At 42.2% G+C, this 18,707-nt stretch overlaps 1 protein-coding gene across 2 annotated transcripts in view; it reads right to left on the reverse strand.

Moving 5' to 3' along the window:
- The window catches only part of LOC117354200 (GTP-binding protein 10-like), a 366,380-nt gene that overhangs the window by 293,559 nt on the left and 54,114 nt on the right, over positions 1–18,707 (reverse strand). For both annotated transcript variants that reach the window (XM_033931252.1, XM_033931248.1), the window contains exons 9-10: positions 10,967–11,090; positions 576–624 (exon numbers count right to left, since the gene is read on the reverse strand). In XM_033931252.1, the coding sequence (XP_033787143.1) occupies positions 576–624; positions 10,967–11,090 (173 nt within the window). The remainder of the gene's footprint in view (positions 1–575; positions 625–10,966; positions 11,091–18,707) is intronic.

Here is an 18,707-nt window from a genome sequence, read left to right on the forward strand (position 1 = left end):
GTTTATGTGTCGCTGGGGAAATATAAACAGAGAAAGAATCCCCTCTCTGGGTTTCAGTGTGAGGAATCTCTTCTTAGACTCAGAAGAAGAGGCATAGTCAACATGGCATGGGTCAAATGATTTCCTATCCAGGAAGACATATAGTCCAATGGATCCTCTTTATAATTTGTCTCACGTTGCCAATTGTTAGTAACAAAAATCAATCATGATAGCACAACAAGATTGTAGCTGGTGAATATTAGCACATGACAATAGGAAAATATTGTAACGCGTGCTAATGCTTTCCGTAAACTACGCAAGGGATTGCTGAGATCTGTCTAATCACCAGGTATAAGCAAGCCATTTTGCAGTTTGATTATCTACAATGCAATTGATTCAAATCTCTTAGATAGCAGTTAAAAGTCTCCAGAGGGGCATCTCCTCAGGACATGGGAAAAGAGGTGATCTATTTTTGCTTGTGACATTTCTGGCTGCTTGAACACATTGAGGGGAGTTACTAAGCTGTAGTATTAAGTGCAGCTAAAATTTCAGGTCATGATAAAAAAAAAGATGAACTGATTTAAGAAAGTTCTTACCTTCACAATATGTTGCAAACAGTATGAGCTGCTTGGCAAATCCACTTTCCTAAAGCATAACATGAACATTAGTCACATCATTTCATATATACAAATACATCAAACAAGTTAGAAAATAAACAAATGAATCTACATATTTAGTTGCAATATAGTAACATATCAGTCAATATTCAAAGCAAATTAACTGGCTAGGGATGGCTGCTGACTAGTTAACTTGCTTATATGCAGCTATCCGGTCATGCTGAAAATGACCAGGTAGTGCCAATGTGGAAGCTGACTACATTGAGGGCATTTTAGGAGTGGAGCCCAGTTAGTTGCCACTATTCAGACCTAACCAGCCACATTTTTTTGCATAAACAGGACCACATAAATAGCTGCCCTATATTTATGCGCAAGCACATGGCTGGTTAAGTCTGAATATTGATTTAACTGGGCATGTGCTAGCCGGCTTTTTAAAAAACAAAAATTCAGTGCCAAAGCTCACAAAGAGACCAGAATTGAATTACCAGTTTCAGCACCGTTGACTGACTACTGGCCTATAAGTAACTGATGGCAGAAAAAAAATCAGCAGGGGCTATCTGGTCTTTCCACAAAGGTGGCCAAGGCTCTTTTTGCTGCAGTGTGCAGGCTGTCCCTCCCCTTTGTCCTTAGGGTTGTGATGCCATTTATTCCATCCTCTTGCCATAGAGAAGTATCTCAAACTGTGTGCCTCCTGAGATTCCAAGTGTGCCGCGGCACACTGAGGAAGAAGAGAGGCGTCTGCCAGCTGACTTCCCTACGCGGTATAGCGCTGCCCGATTCACTGAAGGCCTGTATGTTTCCCCCTTCTCTCTTGTGCCCTCTGGCTTCCCCTGTGGCTTCTCAGTCTCACCTTTAAAGCTAATTACAGCAGCCTGCAGAGGATCGCCGGTAGGTAAAATTATTTCATTTTCAATATAGTGATTGAAATGTGTCAGTTTTGAGAATTTATATCTGCTGTGTATATTGTGTGTATATGAAAAATGAATGGAACAACTGCATTGCAATGGGATCTATGGCAGAGCTTGGGTGGGCCTAGGGAGGTCTGTGGGTGGGGTACTCAGTTGATATTTGTTAGGTTTAGGGGGTACTTAGCTTGAAGTAGTTGAGAAACACTGCTGGTGCCAGTGCCTCTCCTTCTTTCCAGCCCTCTTCCCTGCTGGCACACCCTACTGGCATCTCCGGGCCCATCTAGAAGGCCTCTTCACATGCGCGGACGTCAACATGATGATGTCACGCATATGTGTGATGTTATCATGGTGACGTCCTTGCACTTCTGGGTGCCTCAAGCTGTGGCCACTACTTTTATTGTGCCCCGGCTCGAGAAAGTTTGAGAGACACTGCCATAGAGGGATATTCTATGATTATTACACACCTTTTTGAATTCTGTCACCCCTGTTGTCCCCATTATCTCCCATGAAAGAGTATTCTAAACATCCACTATCCTTTCTGTGAAAAAGTATTTCCTGAGGGAGCTTTTAAGTTTCTCTCCTTATAGTAACAAGTTTATTTAGGATTTCATATCCTGCCTATCATGTTTAAGTTGCTTACAATTTAATCAAATTTTGTATACTTTCCATTTTTGGAAAAGGTTGGTTGTTCATTAATATCTTTCAAATATGCTGCCTGCTTGTCCTGAGATAAAAAATGATCGCAGAAGCTGATAAATATAAGGCTGAAATTCTTAATAAATACTTCTGTTTATGTTCACAGCTGAAGCACCAAGCGCGGAACTGTTATCCGTACTATTCAATCTTTCCCTGAGTACGGGAAGAGTCCCCTTGGACTGGAAAACAGCTAACGTCATTCCACTGCACAAAAAGGGTTCCAGGATGGAGGCTGCAAATTACAGACCAGTGAGTCTCACATCAATAGTGAGTAAACTCATGGAAACACTAATTAAACATAAATTGGATTCGATCCTGAATGAGGAGAATCTACGGGATCCCCACCAGCATGGATTCACAAAGGGCAGGTCCTGCCAATCCAATCTAATTAGCTTCTTTGACTGGGTAACAAGAAAACTGGATATAGGGGAGTCCCTGGACGTCGTGTACTTGGACTTCAGTAAAGCTTTTGACAGCGTCCCACATCGCAGGTTGTTGAGCAAGATGACATCGATGGGGTTAGGAGAAACATTAAATGCATGGGTCAGGGACTGGCTGAGTGGTAGACTTCAGAGGGTGGTAATTAACGGCACCTTCTCCAATACCAGTGGAGTGCCGCAGGGCTCAGTCTTGGGCCCGATCCTTTTCAACATATTCATAAGAGACTTGATTCAGGGGCTTCAAGGTAAAATAACATTATCCGCAGATGACGCCAAACTATGTAACATAGTAGGTAAAAGCCCTTTGCCCGACAGCACGACACAGGACCTACTCTTATTGGAACATTGGTCCTCGACTTGGCAGCTAGTCTTCAATGCTAAAAAATGTAAGGTCATGCACCTTGGCAGCAGAAATCCGTGCAGAACTTACACTCTAAATGGTGAGACCTTAGCTAGGTCTAAGGCAGAACGGAATTTAGGAGTGATCATTAGTAAAGACATGAAAACGGCCAGTCAAGTGGAGAAAGCTTCATCTAAGGCTAGACAAATGATGGGTTGTATCCGTAGAGGTTTCATCAACCGGAAACCCGAAGTCATAATGCCTTTGTACAGATCTATGGTGAGACCTCATCTGGAGTATTGTGTACAATTCTGGAGGCCGAATTATCAAAAAGATGTGCTGAGAATTGAGTCGGTTCAGCGAATAGCCACCAGGATGGTCTCAGAGCTCAAGAATCTCCCATATGAGGAAAGGCTGAATAAATTGCAACTATACTCACTCGAGGAACGTAGAGAGAGGGGAGATATGATTGAGACGTTTAAATATATCACAGGCCGTATCGAGGTGGAAGATGATAACTTCTTTCTTAAAGGACCCTCGGCCACAAGAGGGCATCCACTAAAAATCAGGGGCGGGCAATTTCACGGTGACACCAGGAAGGGTGGTTGATCATTGGAATGAACTTCCACTGCAGGTGATTAGGGCCAGCAGCATGCTAGATTTTAAGAAGAAATGGGATACGCATGTGGGCTTTCTGGTAGGGTGAAGTTAGGGGGGTGGTCATTACGGTGGGCAGATTTGATGGGCCGTGGCCCTTTTCTGCCGTCATTTTCTATGTTTCTATGCAGAAAACAAATGCAAATAGGGATGGAGGTGTGGTAGACCCTGATCAATTTTCAGAGGATTGTGTTCATGAGTTGCTAGCTAAATAAGGGTGGACAAATTAGTACTACAAAAGCTGGAAAAAGTAGAGGTTATCTTCTGCAGCTTCTCTCCAGCTTATTCTCTATTAGAGTGCTTCTCCAATTTGTATCTCATTAACCAATTCAACCTGGTAATTGAAGATCGCTTTTTCTCCTGACAAAAGTGAACCAGCAAAAAACATGTGTATCAAGAGTTTGATGTGATTTATGTCATTGTACTCTGATGAACTGTGTCCTTTATACGGTGTATTAAAGTTTATGTGAATCCTGTATATTCAAGTGTTCTACTTTGTTTTGCTTTTTTGTGACTTTTAATCATAAAATAAAGGAAATGGGCTGAGTCGCTCAAGAGAGAGACTCGAGCTGAAAGAGAGGGGAGAGAATACATCTTCGCTACCCTGTGGATGAAGAAAGACTGACCAGTCCCGTATGGCAGTGCCAGTCAGAAAGATACACATACGTGTGCAATGTGCTGTTCCAAATATTTCTAGAAAAGAGCTGGGAAGTTGCTCTGCATCAGGCTCCATCTGATAACATCTGTCTGTAAGATTATGTTGTCTTGCTCATTAGAGAATGACACGGGGAAAAAATCTGTCCCCGTCACCGCCCCGTCACCGGCCCACCATCCTCTGCACCGCCCCGTAACCGCCGTTTCCTTCACCGCCCCGTCACCGCCATCCCTTTCACCGCCCCGTCACCGCCACTGCCATCCCATTCACCGCCCCGTCACCGTCCCCGCTGCATCCATTTTCCGTTTTCATCCCCTTGGCCCAGAATCCTTTTCCCTTTCACTCCCTCCTTACAGTTTGAGCCGGGAACACGGGTGATCGCACGGTCCTCGCAGCCCCCACCTGCCTGCCCAATCGATCGTAGTGATTAGCCAGCTCTCTCCCTTCTCCTCACCTTAGTTTGCAGGCTTTCTTTTTCAGCGACCTGCACGCTTTCCCAAAGAGCCGCACACGCGCGGCTGCTCAGTGTTCAATCTTCTGCTCTGCTGCAACTTCCTGTTTCCGGTTGCGTCAGAGCAGAAGATCGAAACTGAGCAGCGGCGGGTGCGTGGCTCTCTGATAGCATGCGGGTCGCCGAAAAAGAAAATCTACAAACTAAGGTGAGGAGAAGGGAGAGAGCTGGCTAAACACTAGAATCGATTGGGCAGGCGGGTGTGAGCTGCGGGGACCGCGCGATCCTTCATGCCTCACTGCGGGGACAAGACCCATTCACTGCCCCGCGGGCGGTGAATGGCCTTGTCCCCGCCGCCGCAGCGACTGCTAGTTTTCTTCCCCGTTTTCGGCGGGTGACCCGCGGCTAAAATGCGGTGGCCGCGGGTAAACTGCCACCGTGTCATTCTCTATTGCTCATCCTTAGATAAATACAAATATTGGAAGTAATTTTGGATTGTTCTCTATGAAGCACCAGAACAATGTTGTAGTTTGTTCATCCTTCAAGATCAAGATACTTGGGCACCTGAAGCTTCTACTCTCTGCTGATGATTTTCATGCAGTTCTTCATGGCTTGATGCTTAATTCACTAGACTGCTGTAACAAACTCTACCTCGGTCTCCTAGTTACCACTCTTAAAGCACTTTGGTTGATACAAGCATTTTGACTGATAGAAACACATTGCAGGGATGACATTTCTTCTGTTTTGTTGACCCTTCATTGGTTACCTGTAGTTTTTCATATTGATTTCAAGTTTTACTATTGTTAAAATGCCTGCAGATTCTGAAAAATTGCAGGCAGACCTTAGGAAATTGGAACACTGGGTCTCCAAGTGGCAGATGAAATTTAATGTGGAGCGCGAGACTGGTAGGTGGGCGGGCGCTGTGGCTGTCCGGGGGAAGACAGACAGACAGGGGGCCAGGGAGAGAGACAGAAAGAAAGATAGACAGACAGGGGGAGAGAGACAGAAAGAAAGAAAGAAAGAAAGACAGACAGGGGGCCAGGGAAAGAGACAGAAAGAATGACAGACAGAAAGAAAGAAAGGGGGAGGGAGAGAGACAGAAAGAAAGAAAGAAAAAGAAATGCCTAAGTCTACACATCTATTCTAGCACCCGTTAATGTAACGGGCTAAAATACTAATATGTTATACTTGTGTTAAGATCCAAGCCTTTTGGAACTCTGTATACACTCACATCACACGTATTTGGAACTCACGCTGCCACTCAAGTTTCAAGTTTCAAGTTTCAAGTTTATTAAATTGTTTGATTAAACGCTTTTCCAATTTCAGAGCGTTTTACATAAATAAAATAGAGTTTAAAATGGACTCACTTATACACTTGCTATTCTTCTAAACAAACTGGGTAACAACATTAAACAGGAAGACAACTGATAACAATGGGAAGGTGGGGAGGAAATACAATATTTGTTAAAAGATTACATAAAAGGGAAACATGTTAGGGAGATAAGGGGATAAAATGATAGACCGAAAAGGTCAGGAAGAAAGAGTATTTATAATCTGTCAATTAAAGGCTTCTTTAAAAAGAAGACACTTTAGGTTCTTTTTAAATATTTGTAAGTCTTGTTCTAATCTTAAATATAAAGGAAGAGAGTTCCATAACATTGGTGCCGTAACAGAAAAAATGGAAGCACGGCGGGTTCCGATAACTTTTAAAGAGGGAACATTTAAAGTACATTGTGAAGCTGATCTGAGAGCTCTGGATGAACTGTATGGAATCAAGAGCCTATCTATGAAAGCCGGAGTATTAGATTTTAATGTCTTAAAGACTAAAAGAGCTATTTTGTAAGTAATCCTGTAAGATATTGGCAACCAATGAGCACTTTGTAATAAAGGTGTGACGTGATCGAACTTTTTTGAACCTGAAATAATCTTTATTGCAGTATTTTGAACAAGTTGAAGACGCCTTATATCTTTTTGGTAAACCCCTTTTAATAATGAGTTACAATAATCTAATTTTGAGATAACTAACGAGTGGATCAGTGTGTTAAGAGAAAATGAATCAAGAAGGGGAACAAGTGAACGGATCATTCTTAATCTGTAAAAACAGTTTTTGACCATTGCACTGATATGTTCTCGGAAAGTGAGATTGTTATCTATTAAGACCCCCAAGATTTTGGTATTAGTGGTCTGATTGAGGGGTTTATTATCAACTATAATTGGACTTGTAAGTTGAACTCTTTCTTTCCCTGAAAAGAGCACAGTTGTGGTTTTATTGATACTTAAGGAGAGTTGATTGTTGTTTAACCATTCATGAGTTTTTGCTAACTTATAATTAATTTCTGTTATGTCCTGTACACTATTAGGATCAAGGGTGTGAAGAAGTTGGAAATCATCTGCATAGGCATATACTGTGAAGCCTATGGATTGACATAATGTTAATAATGGGGCCAAATAGATATTAAACAATAATGGTGAAAGTATGGACCCTTGTGGTATTCCATAATTATTTTGATATGGCTTAGAAAAGGAATTTTTAAAGAAAACATTAGAAGATCTATCTGTAAAGTAAGAACGGAACCATTCGTACACTTGATCTGTGAGACCTATAGAAGAAAGGCGATGGAGTAATAGACAATGATCGATTGTATCGAATGCAGCGGCTAAGTCAAGAGATATAAGAATAACAGATTTATGTTGATCCAGAAAATAGTGAATAGTTGTAACCAGGCCTAATAATGAATGTTCAGTTGAATGATTTTTACGAAATCCAGTTTGATTCGGGTGTAATACCTGAGTTTTGTCAATAAAATCTGATAATTGTTGAAATACTACTTTTTCAGTGATTTTGGCTAAAATCAAATCCCAAACTGCTATTTAATGTGTTAACTATAGTACATTCAATCCCTACGGGAATGCTAGGATTTATGTGGAGAGCTCTTCTATAGTAACATAGTAGATGACAGCAGATAAAGATCCGAATGGTCCATCTAGTCTGCCCAACCTGATTCAATTTAAATTTAAAATTTTTTTTCTTAGCTATTTGTGGGCAAGAATCTAAAGCTCTACCCGGTACTGTGCTTGGGTTCCAACTGCCGAAATCTCCGTTAAAAACTACTCCAACCCATTTACACCCTCCCAGCCACTTAAGCCCTCCCCAGCCCATCCCCCACCAAACGGCCATACACAGACACAGACCGTGCAAATCTGCCCAGTACTGGCCTTAGTTCAATATTTAATATTATTTTCTGATTCTAGATCCTCTGTGTTCATCCCACGCTGCTTTGAACTCAGTCACAGTTTTACTCTCCACAACCTCTCTCGGGAGCACATTCCAGGCATCCACTACCCTCTCCATAAAGTAGAATTTCCTAACATTGCCTTTGAATCTGCCACCCCTCAACCTCAAATTATGTACTCTGGTTTTACCATTTTCCTTTCGCTGGAAAAGATTTTGTTCTACGTTAATATCCTTCAAGTATTTGAACGTCTGAATCATATCTCCCTTGTCTCTCCTTTCCTCTAGGGTATACATATTCAGGGCTTCCAGTCTCTCCTCATACATCTTCTGGCGCAAGCCTCCTATAATTTTCGTCGCCCTCCTCTGGACCGCTTCAAGTCTTCTTATGTCCTTCGCCAGATACGGTCTCCAAAACTGAACACAATACTCCAAGTGGGGCCTTACCAATGACCTGTACAGGGGCATCAACACCTTCTTTCTTCTACTGGCTATGCCTCTCTTTATACAGCCCAGCATCCTAATGGCAGCAGCCACTGCCTTGTCACACTGTTTTTTCGCCTTTAGATCTTCGGACACTATCACCCCAAGGTCCCTCTCCCCATCCGTGCATATCAGCTTCTCACCTCCCAGCATATACGGTTCCTTTCGATTATTAATCCATAAATGCATTACTCTGCATTTCTTTGCATTGAATTTTAGTTGCCAGGCATTAGACCATTCCTCTAACTTTTGCAGATCCTTTGTTCATATTTTCCACTTCCTCTTCGGTGACTACTCTGTTACAAATCTTGGTATCATCTGCAAAAAGGCACACTTTTCCTTCTATCTCTTCAGCAATGTCACTCACAAACAAATTGAACAGGATCGACTCCACTACACACCTTTCCTTCCTCTGAGCGACTTCCATTAACCACCACCCTCTGGCGTCTGTCCGACAGCCAGTTTCTAACCCAGTTCACCACTTTGGGTCCTAACTTCAGCCCTTCAAGTTTGTTCAACAGTCTCCTATGAGGAACTGTATCAAAGGCTTTGCTGAAATCTAAGTAAATTGCATCTAGCATATGTCCTCGATCCAGCTCTCTGGTCACCCAATCAAAAAATTCAATTAGGTTCGTTTGGCATGATTTACCTTTTGTAAAGCCATGTTGCCTCGGATCCTGTAACCCATTAGATTCAAGGAAGTACACTATCCTTTCTTTCAGCAACACTTCCATTATTTTTCCAACAACTGAAGTGAGGCTCAGCGGCCTGTAGTTTCCTGCTTCATCCCTGTGACCACTTTTGTGAATAGGGACCACATCCTCTCTCCTCCAATCCCCAGGAACCACTCCCGTCTCCAGAGAATTGTTGAACAAGTCTTTAATAGGACTCGCCAGAACCTCTCTGAGCTCCCATAGTATCCTGGGATGGATCCCGTCTGGTCCCATTGCTTTGTCCACCTTCAGTTTTTCAAGTTGCTCATAAACACTCTCCTCCATGAACAGCGCACAATCCATTCCATTTTCTCGTGTAACTTTGCCAGACAATCTCGGTCCTTCTCCAGGATTTTCTTCTGTGAACACAGAACAGAAGTATTTGTTTAGCACATTTGCTTTTTCCTCATCACTCTCCACATATCGATTCCCAGCATCTTTTAGTTTAGCAATTCCATTTTTCATCTTCCTCCTTTCACTAATATATCAGAAAAAATTTTTGTCTTCCTTTTTTACATTTTTAGCCATTTGTTCTTCCACCTGTGCTTTCGCCAGACGTATCTCTGTCTTGGCTTCTTTCAGTTTCACTCTGTAGTCCTTTCTGCACTCCTCTTCTTGGGTTTTTTTTATATTTCACGAACGCCAACTCTTTCGCCTTTATTTTCTCCGCCACTAGTTTGGAGAACCATATCAGCTTTCTTTTTCTCTTGTTTTTATTGATTTTCTTCCCATAAAGGTCCATAGCCATTTTTATCGCTCCTTTCAGCTTAGACCACTGTCTTTCCACTTCTCTTATGTCCTCCTATCCTAACAGCTCTTTCTTCAGGTACTCTCCCATTGCATTAAAGTCTGTACGTTTGAAATCTATCTAGTAAGAAGTTGATTCTTCTGCATTAGTTGGCTTCAGAGGAGCCCTCACTTGCATGGTGGAGAGCAATGATGATTCATTTATTAAAATTTGAGCGTATGGAAGTTACAGACATGCCCTCATCCAAAGGATTATAGCTGCAAACAGTGTGTGAACTGTTCTAGACATCTTTGACACCATAGGCTCATAGTCATTTACTGAATTTGAAATTGCTAGTAGGTATTTGTATACAAATTCAAGGAGATTTTTTGGGTGGGTAGGCTGGGGATATTATAATATCTAAGAACTTGCTCAATAAATATATTTGACATATTTCCTGAATACTGTAAAAACTGTTCTCTTCTACATGCTGGATTAATTTGGTGCATTATTTTGATTTTTTTTGGCACATAATTCCCTGGAGTGTATTCAGTCAGCATATTACTATCAAAACTGAGGTACTAAGGCAGAGACAGCTGGCGCAGCTGCACAAAGCCACACAGTGAAAGGGTCCTTCCCTGCTGTGTTCAAAAGTGCCCTTCCCCTATTGTCACTTTACTACTGCTCATGGGTGTTTGTCCCCTATCTCAGGGATTTTATCTTGCCTCTCTATGCCCCACCTATCCTGCCTAGCTTCAGCCCACTATCATCCCAAATAGCTGAGTAATTGACCACTTTTGACAGTAACTCTTTAACAAAACCAGCAAAGATGCTTTTTCCCACAACCAAATGACACTAGCATGCAATATATTACATAGAAAGTAAGAGTAAGGGATGTATTAATAATTAGGTCATACCAACCTCTCAGAAACAAAGCTAAGGAAAATAATAGGTTTCCTGTACATGCTTATCAAATACACAAAAACAATTCAGTACAACAGTCTAAATGTAATTAGTTACAAGCACAAGAATCAATTTGTCCATTAATACAGAAGAATCATTACTTACAATCATTAATGTACCAGGATTTTCAGCTATAAGCGTAGATATCACTAGTAGGTCATTTCTAAGTTGATGGTCAAAATGACGATAACCATTTATCAGAAGGTTCACAAATGCTTCCTTTAAAGGCCTTAAAAGAAAAGAAACAAAGCTGCAGTATTTAGTCTTGTTTACACTTTCTTATACAGAGTGTAAATGGATATACATACTGCTGTACTATATGTGACTAAACTATCTGAATGTAACATCCTTCTTTTGTACTTTTGCAAGTTAAAATGTGAAATGAGCCTGTCTGAACTTCACCTGCTCATGTGTGTCAAATTATAAGAACAATAAGTCATAAAACTTTATTCTTATGAAAGTTACCAAAGTAGCTTGTAAGAACAGACAAGAAACCTAAGGGATTGCATATACTTTGCACTCTACCCTGATATGTGTGCTCTATTCCTGTTTCTAACATAAAATTAATTATTTTAGCAGGTTGAAAACAAAAGTACATTTTTATTCATGTACTATTTGGGATCCATTCTCATGGGCAATGTACAGCGTATTCACACATCAGTGGTGTAGCTACAGGTGGGACTCAGTGGGCAGGGACCCACCTATTTTGGGCTCAGGCCCACCCAGCAGTGGTGCATATCAACAATGTAGTTAACAGGGATACCCAAGTCCCACCAGCTTAAGACCTGCACAAGAACCCTTTGGTGCCCAGTTATAAAACTATGCTTTCATATGCATTGACCGGGTCACCCTTGTCTATCTGCCCATTTACTCCTTCAAAGAAGTGCAGCAAGTTTGTCAAGCAAGATCTTCCTTTGCTGAAGCCATTCTGGCTGGTCTTCATAAGTTTGTGTTCGTCAAGGTGATCGATGATTTGTTTATGTTGCATGTCGGAAAGTGCGTTAAATCTTCATTTATCAACTGTTTTTCCCAAATAACTAGCTTACATTGAAATGCTTTAACTTGATCACACATGTTTGTAATGATCTGATCTTTTCCTTGCAGTTTTAAATTTAAATCATTTAAGTGTTTTGTTATATCAACCATGAAGGATAAATCTTGTAACCATACTGGATCAGAAAACAACCTTGTGTCTTGATTATTAGTTATTAAAAGCTGACATATTTCTTCTTTCAAGTCCCACAATTGTTTAAGGACCTTGGAGAAGGATAGCCAACATAGGTAAAACCGGAATATTTGTTTTTTAATTCACTTAAAGCAGATAACTGTCGCTGATTTAAGCCTCGAGATCTTATGAAATTGATAATTTTTTGGACAAATGTCAACACATTTTCCATGTTTATTACCTTTGTGCATAATACTTCTTGATATATAATGCAATGCGTATGAAGAATCTTGGATCTGTCACAAGTTTTTTTTGTTTTGTTTTTTGCAGCAATGCCACAAAACCGTTGTTTTTTTCAAGCCATTGAAGGAGCTCCATCTGTAGCTACAGAAGTTAGTTTTGACAGAGGTAAATAGCATTTTTGCTGAAGTTCATAAACACAATTACATATATCTTGTCCTGTTGTAGTGTCACGTATTGGTACTAGTTCCAATAATTCCTCAAAAATGTTGAAATTCAGCACGAAGAAACACAGCAAATTGAGCTACGCCCCCAATGTCCATACTCTTGTCACAGGCAATGGAAAAAACTTTGAAACTAGATGATTTTGCCTTGATCTTAAATTGCTGGCCAAATCATTAATTCTTTCTGCAACTGTATTTCAAGACAAAGCGATTGTTTGAAAAACCTTCATACTTCCAAGACAAACAATTTCTGCAGCTTTAAGTAGACAATCCTTGAAGAAATCACCTTCGGTAAAGGGTTTCACGTGTTTAGCTATCAACTCCAACAAGGCATAGCTTGCATGCACTGCTGCTTCACTTTCTTGTGTTAATCCCTAGTAAACATGAACTGTTGTTTTTACAGTCCCAAATTGAACTCTTTCAACTTTCTTGTCTCATTAATCCTTTGTAAAGAAAGATTAGGTTACTCACCTCTGTTAATCTTTTTTTTTCTTGTAAATAGCCTCTGGAAGCTTCACCATAGGGTTCTGCATCTATTCCAGCCTTGGATGCAGAACTTACAAATAAATCCACCCCCCTCTGCTAGGTCATCTCTCTGGACACTCCCCTCTAAGCTCAGTAAGTAGCAAAGCCAGGAGGATCTAGTACAAACAGGAGACACAAGAAAAGAGAGGGGGGGTGCGGTGACTCCCCGCTACAAGTCAATTCAGCTCATGATAACCAAACGCAAAATTAACAAACACTAAAAAGGTCAAATTTAGCATAACAAGAAATTTGGACATTTAGGGCTTCTTTTACTAAGGTGCGCTAGCGTTTTTAGTGCACGCAGCAGATTAGCACGCGCTAAGCCTGCGCTACATGGCTAGAACTAATGCCAGCTCAATGCTGGTGTTAGCGTCTAGTGCGCGGGGCATTGTAGTGTGCGTTATTCCGCACATTAATGCCCTAAAGCAGCTTAGTAGAAGGAGCCTTAGAAACTGCAAAACTGAGTAACGTTTCGCTAAAGGAGATATAGCCTGAAGATCAGAAAGGGCACCACCCCAGGATCCCTCTAACCCCTTAACCCTACATAAAAGGACACTCATGAAATTCTTAGTAAGGCTGGTCAAAGACAGAAATCTAACTTACCAGTTACTGACAGGCAACCTGCGAATTGGACATAATAGATGGGTGGGTGTGAAGCTTCCAGAAGCTATTTACAAGAAAAAATATTAACAGAGGTGAGTAACCTAATCTTTCTTTCTTGGACAATAACCTCTGGAAGCTTTACCATAGGGGCATATCAAAGCAGTCCCAACACATCGGGGGGGAGGGGAGGAAGGCCAATGCACCCGCCACCAGCAGTGAAGCCCCCAAAGTAGCATCATGTTTGGCCGCCACATCAAGCTAGTAAAACTAGGTAAAGGTATGAAGAGAGGCCCACGTGGCCGCCCTACAAATCTCATCAGGCGAGACTGCACGGGATTCAGCCCACGAGGAAGCCATTCTTCTGGTAGAGTGAGCCTTCACTCCAAGGGGAGGTTTCTTCCCCACTGAAACATAAGCAGCGGAAATGGCAGCTTGGATCCATCAAGAGATGGTAGCCTTGGAGGCAGGCTGACCCCGACACGCGGGGCCTGCCAAAACAAATAGATGGTCTGACAGACGAAAGTCATTCATGGCATCCAGGTATCTTAAAATTAGATGCCGAACACGGTCCTTGGACTTGGAGCCCGACTGAACAAAGGAGGGAAGCTGAACTTCCTGGTTGACGTGGAAAGTGGAAACTATTTTCGGAAGAAAAGGTGGCACGGAACAAAGGAACAAATAGACTTGTTGGACTCCAAAGGCGGAGCAGACTGCTACACAGGAGTCTGAGGGGGAGAAACAGGTATAGCCCTTTTTCTCATAAAAGCCTGATACATCAGATTAACAAATTCTGGCAGAAAAAAATCACCAGCGGCAAGAGCCACTCTGCAGGACTCAGACTTGGAATGCTTAGAAGATTTATGAGATTTTTCCCCGGAACTGCGCTTGCGCCCTCTGCGCCCAAATCCAACATCCCAGACATTGCAATTGGATCTCCAGTAGAATTGGAGGAAGGTAGAGCCTCTCCGGAGGGGATATTGCGGGACCCTGTCCTGAGGAGGCAGGCCAAATGTGAAGTTTGGAGCAAAAATGAAGCTTCTACGTCCAAAAAATACACTTTTGAAAACTTTAAAGAAAATCCAAGATGGCCACCGAGGGTGCTGATTTTGCCTTAAAACAGCCTGGGAAAAACAGCGATTTTACAGGTATGTGTGGGAGAGGGGGAGGGAGACCAGGGCATGCAAAAACCACCCAAAACCCTAATTTCAGCACTCCCCAAAATCACCAAACTCGTGGGTACACAGATACCACAGAGACATGTGCTGCAATAGAAATGAATGGCAAGCAAGCCATACACAGTGCAAGCAAAGGAAATCTGCAGCTTCTGCTAACAGGGTATCCCTAGAAGCAGACAATCTTTAAGGAAAAGTCTGTGATCTCCTGCCGAAGGAATCCGCAGCACTTGGGCAATACCCGCAGCACAGAACAAAATAAAAGACTAGGAAAAAACCTTGTGTCTTGATTATATGGCTTAACTCCAAGATTCAAATTGTCAGATTTAAGATCATCTGGAAGTATTGGGTAATGGCAGGTATACGTACCTTAGAGGATGTTATATCTAATGGTAAGCTGCTTGACTTTTCACAGTTGCAACATAAATTTGGTCTTAATAAATCACAGAGTTTTAGATGGTTGCAACTGAAGCAGGCCATTCAGGTGGGGTTCCCTGAATGGAAAAATCTTAATAGTCAATATAGTTTGGAGTTCTTATGCTTTCAGGTGGACTTCTTGGGACACCAGGCCGCACAGTGGTATAAATTGATATCTGGATTTATGAATAAAAAAACCAAAAACTGGTCTTCGGGACATTTGGAGTATTGATATTAAGCATCAAATTACTGCATCTCAATGGCCACTAATTTGGTTTTTGAGGATGAGATGTACAGTATCTGTATCTATGAGACAAATTTGTTTTTTTTCTGTTACACAGAGCATTTTGGACCTCTGTTCATTTACAAAAATTAGATCGCTCTAAGTCTAATAGATGTTGGCATTGTCATCTCGAAGCTGGGACTTTAGACCATCTATTATTCTATTGTCCATTTATTTTGGCTTTTTGGAAATCAATATGGGGCCAAATAAATAGGTTATTAGAAAATCCGGTGGCTTTAACATATGATACTATTTTATTTGGCATGTCAATGAGAGTGAAGAATCAGATTTCTTCAAAAAACAATAAGCTTTTACTTATTATGACAGGAGTTGCCATTCAATAGATTACATTTAATTGGAAAAATTGGAGCAGATTAAATTACAGTTTTTAGTGGAATTCTTTATGTCATATATACAATGGAAAGAACATTAGCCACACAGAAAGGATATTTTAGTAAATTTTGAGATGTTTGGGAACCATTAACAGATTATTGTAATGAGTAGTTAACATTTTCCCTTAATAATACAATTAAAATGATGGGATAGGGATGGGAGGGTGTTCTGATTCTTTATTAAATGTTTGGATTAATAGGAAAGATTATATTTTGTATAATATATGTGAATGCATATGATATGGGAGGGCTAGGAGGGAGGGGGTTATAATTTCATTAATTTAAGTTGATTGTAATAGAATATCAAGTGATGTTTTTAAGTTCAAATTTTATTTCTTGATATACTTGTAAGATGAAAAAATGAATAAAGATTTTTTTTTTAAAAAAGAATACTCACCCACCAAAAAAAAAAAAGTGTAAAGTAAATAAATCTATACTCATATTTTTATTATACTCCGAAGGCAAAATATTTCCTGATAGGCGCACCAAGCAAGTCAATACAAGACTAATGGCGTGTAGGTATGTATTATTATCATCTGATTTACTGCTAGTATTAGTGGGAAAAAAATGGTGCGTTATGACTAGAGGCGCAAACTTGTCTCAGGTACCAAAGGTGTCCCCATCGTAGTACTTAATAAGAATAAGCAACTGGCTATACTCATACATTGTATTGTTGTTTTCAGCTGGCTTAGATAGGCAACTGCTCAACAGGGAGAAATTTTGCAACTCTAATTATGACTGATTGGATTACATTGTCTGGGCTGCAAAGATGTTTCTTGTGGGCCATGAGTTTGACATGCTTTACTTAGGGTGGTAAGAAGATCTCTTTGGGGTGTCAAGCATCTTAGCTGGCTGAGGTTTAAAGGCTTTTGAGGACAATACAGTGATCATACAATCCTCATGTCTTTTAATTTTTTGAGTGACATCCTCAATTTTGTCACCAAAGATATTATCTCAACACTAATCTCTCTTGGACATTAGTGTTGAGGTACAGAGCCATGCCTGCCTCCTCATGGCAATATCACTTTCCGTTTCTTGCCCGGAACCTTCTCTCTGACGTCCGTCCCTGCACGGAGTTGCTGATGGATTCTGCTGATGGAGCATGTCAGCTACGGTGAGGTAGCAGGGTCGGCTTCGGGGGTGGTGCAGCGGGCAGGCAGAAAGGGAAGCAGGGAGGGATCCCTGCCACCGCCAGCTTCAGCATTTAGGCAGACAGGGATCCCCAGCAGCAGCCAGGCTGCATACCCCCAACAGGCAGATCAGAAAAGAAGCTTCTATCCTGGCCAACTCTCCTGTCCTTTAAAATCACGGGCTTGCAATGCTTTTAGCTGAATACATAAAAAAGGAATTTTTCCTTTTTTATATATTCAGCAAACCACATTGCAAACCCATGATTTTAACCCAAGTGTCCCCCCTCCCCGAACCAAAAAAAACCTACCATCCCCCGCACTGATGCCTGCCGTCACTGCTGCGCCTCCCCACGAAGCGAAGGAATATGATAGGAGGGATGCCATCTCCCTCCTGCCATCACAAGCTCAGCCGGCCCACCCGCTCCCCGCCGGGCCCACCCCCTTCCCTTACCTTTAAAACCATTGGGAGCAGGAGGGGTGCCCAGTCCCTCCTGCTCCGCAGGTCTCCGATGATTTTCGGGAGCATGTGATACACGGGGTGGGGCCTAAGGCCCTGATTGGCTGAGGCACCACGGATTCCTCCTTTGAGAGGAGTCTGGGGTGCCTCAGCCAATCAGGGACTTCCTTAGGGAGGAGTCTAAGAAAGTCCCTTATTGGCCAAAAACAATGGCCAATCGGGGACTTCCTTAGACTCCTCCTTAAGGAAGTCCCTAATTGGCCGAGGCGCCCCAGGCCCCTCCCAAGGGAGGAGCCTGAGGCACCTCAGCCAATCAGGGCATTAGGCCCTACCCCGTGCATCACATGATGCACAGGACGGGCCTAAGGCTGCACTCATCGAAGGAGGCCAGGAGTAGGAGGAACTGAGCACCCCTCCTGCTCCCAACTGTAAAGGTACCATAAGGGGGGTGGGTCCAGCCGGGAACCGGAAGGGGGTGTCCTTTGGGTGGCAAGAGGGCGTCAGCAACCCTCCTGCTATTTGTTTTTGGGGGTGGGGGAGTAGTAGATATGGCAGAAGATATTGGGAACCCTCCTGCCATAATTTAAAGAGCCATGGTTGGTTAAGGTACAGGTTGGGGTCGGGAGTGGGCTGTGCAGGTCGGGGGTTGTTTGTGTGCTGGTTCGGGCGCACATGAAGGGGGTGTTCAGCAAGGGGGAGGCTTTTTCTTTTTTTTTTAATAGGCCTGATATTTTGCAGCCTATTAAAAAAAAAGCCGGTAGAGCCCTGACAGCAGTGACAGGAGGCTGCTTCTCCTGTCACTGCTATCAGGGCTTAATCCAATCTGTGCAGTCGGTTGGGGGCGTGCCTCCAATCACCTCCATTTGCATGAAGATGGTTGGTGAATCGGTCGGTCTGCCTCCAACTGCACACAGATCGGACACGGATTGGAAGATTAGTGAATCTAGCCCATTGTATGGCATGGCATGGCATGGTATGGTATTCCAAGATCACAAAAAAGTGAGGTGTGGAAGGAAGCAATCCACTAACAAAAGGTCTATTTACTCACAAAATTGATTTGATTAAGTGGAGAGTAAGAAGACCTTTTTGTTAATGGTATTCCAAGAAACACATCTTTATAGCTCTGTGGAAAACTGACGTCGGGCAGGAAGGCACTGGCACTGGCACATACACAGTACGGGCAGCCTCGAGACTGAATATTTTTAAAAAGTGGCAGTACACTTTAACACTGACCATAC

Source organism: Geotrypetes seraphini, chromosome 2 (genome assembly GCF_902459505.1).
Source record: "Geotrypetes seraphini chromosome 2, aGeoSer1.1, whole genome shotgun sequence".
In the NCBI taxonomy this organism is placed as follows: Eukaryota; Metazoa; Chordata; class Amphibia; order Gymnophiona; family Dermophiidae; genus Geotrypetes; species Geotrypetes seraphini.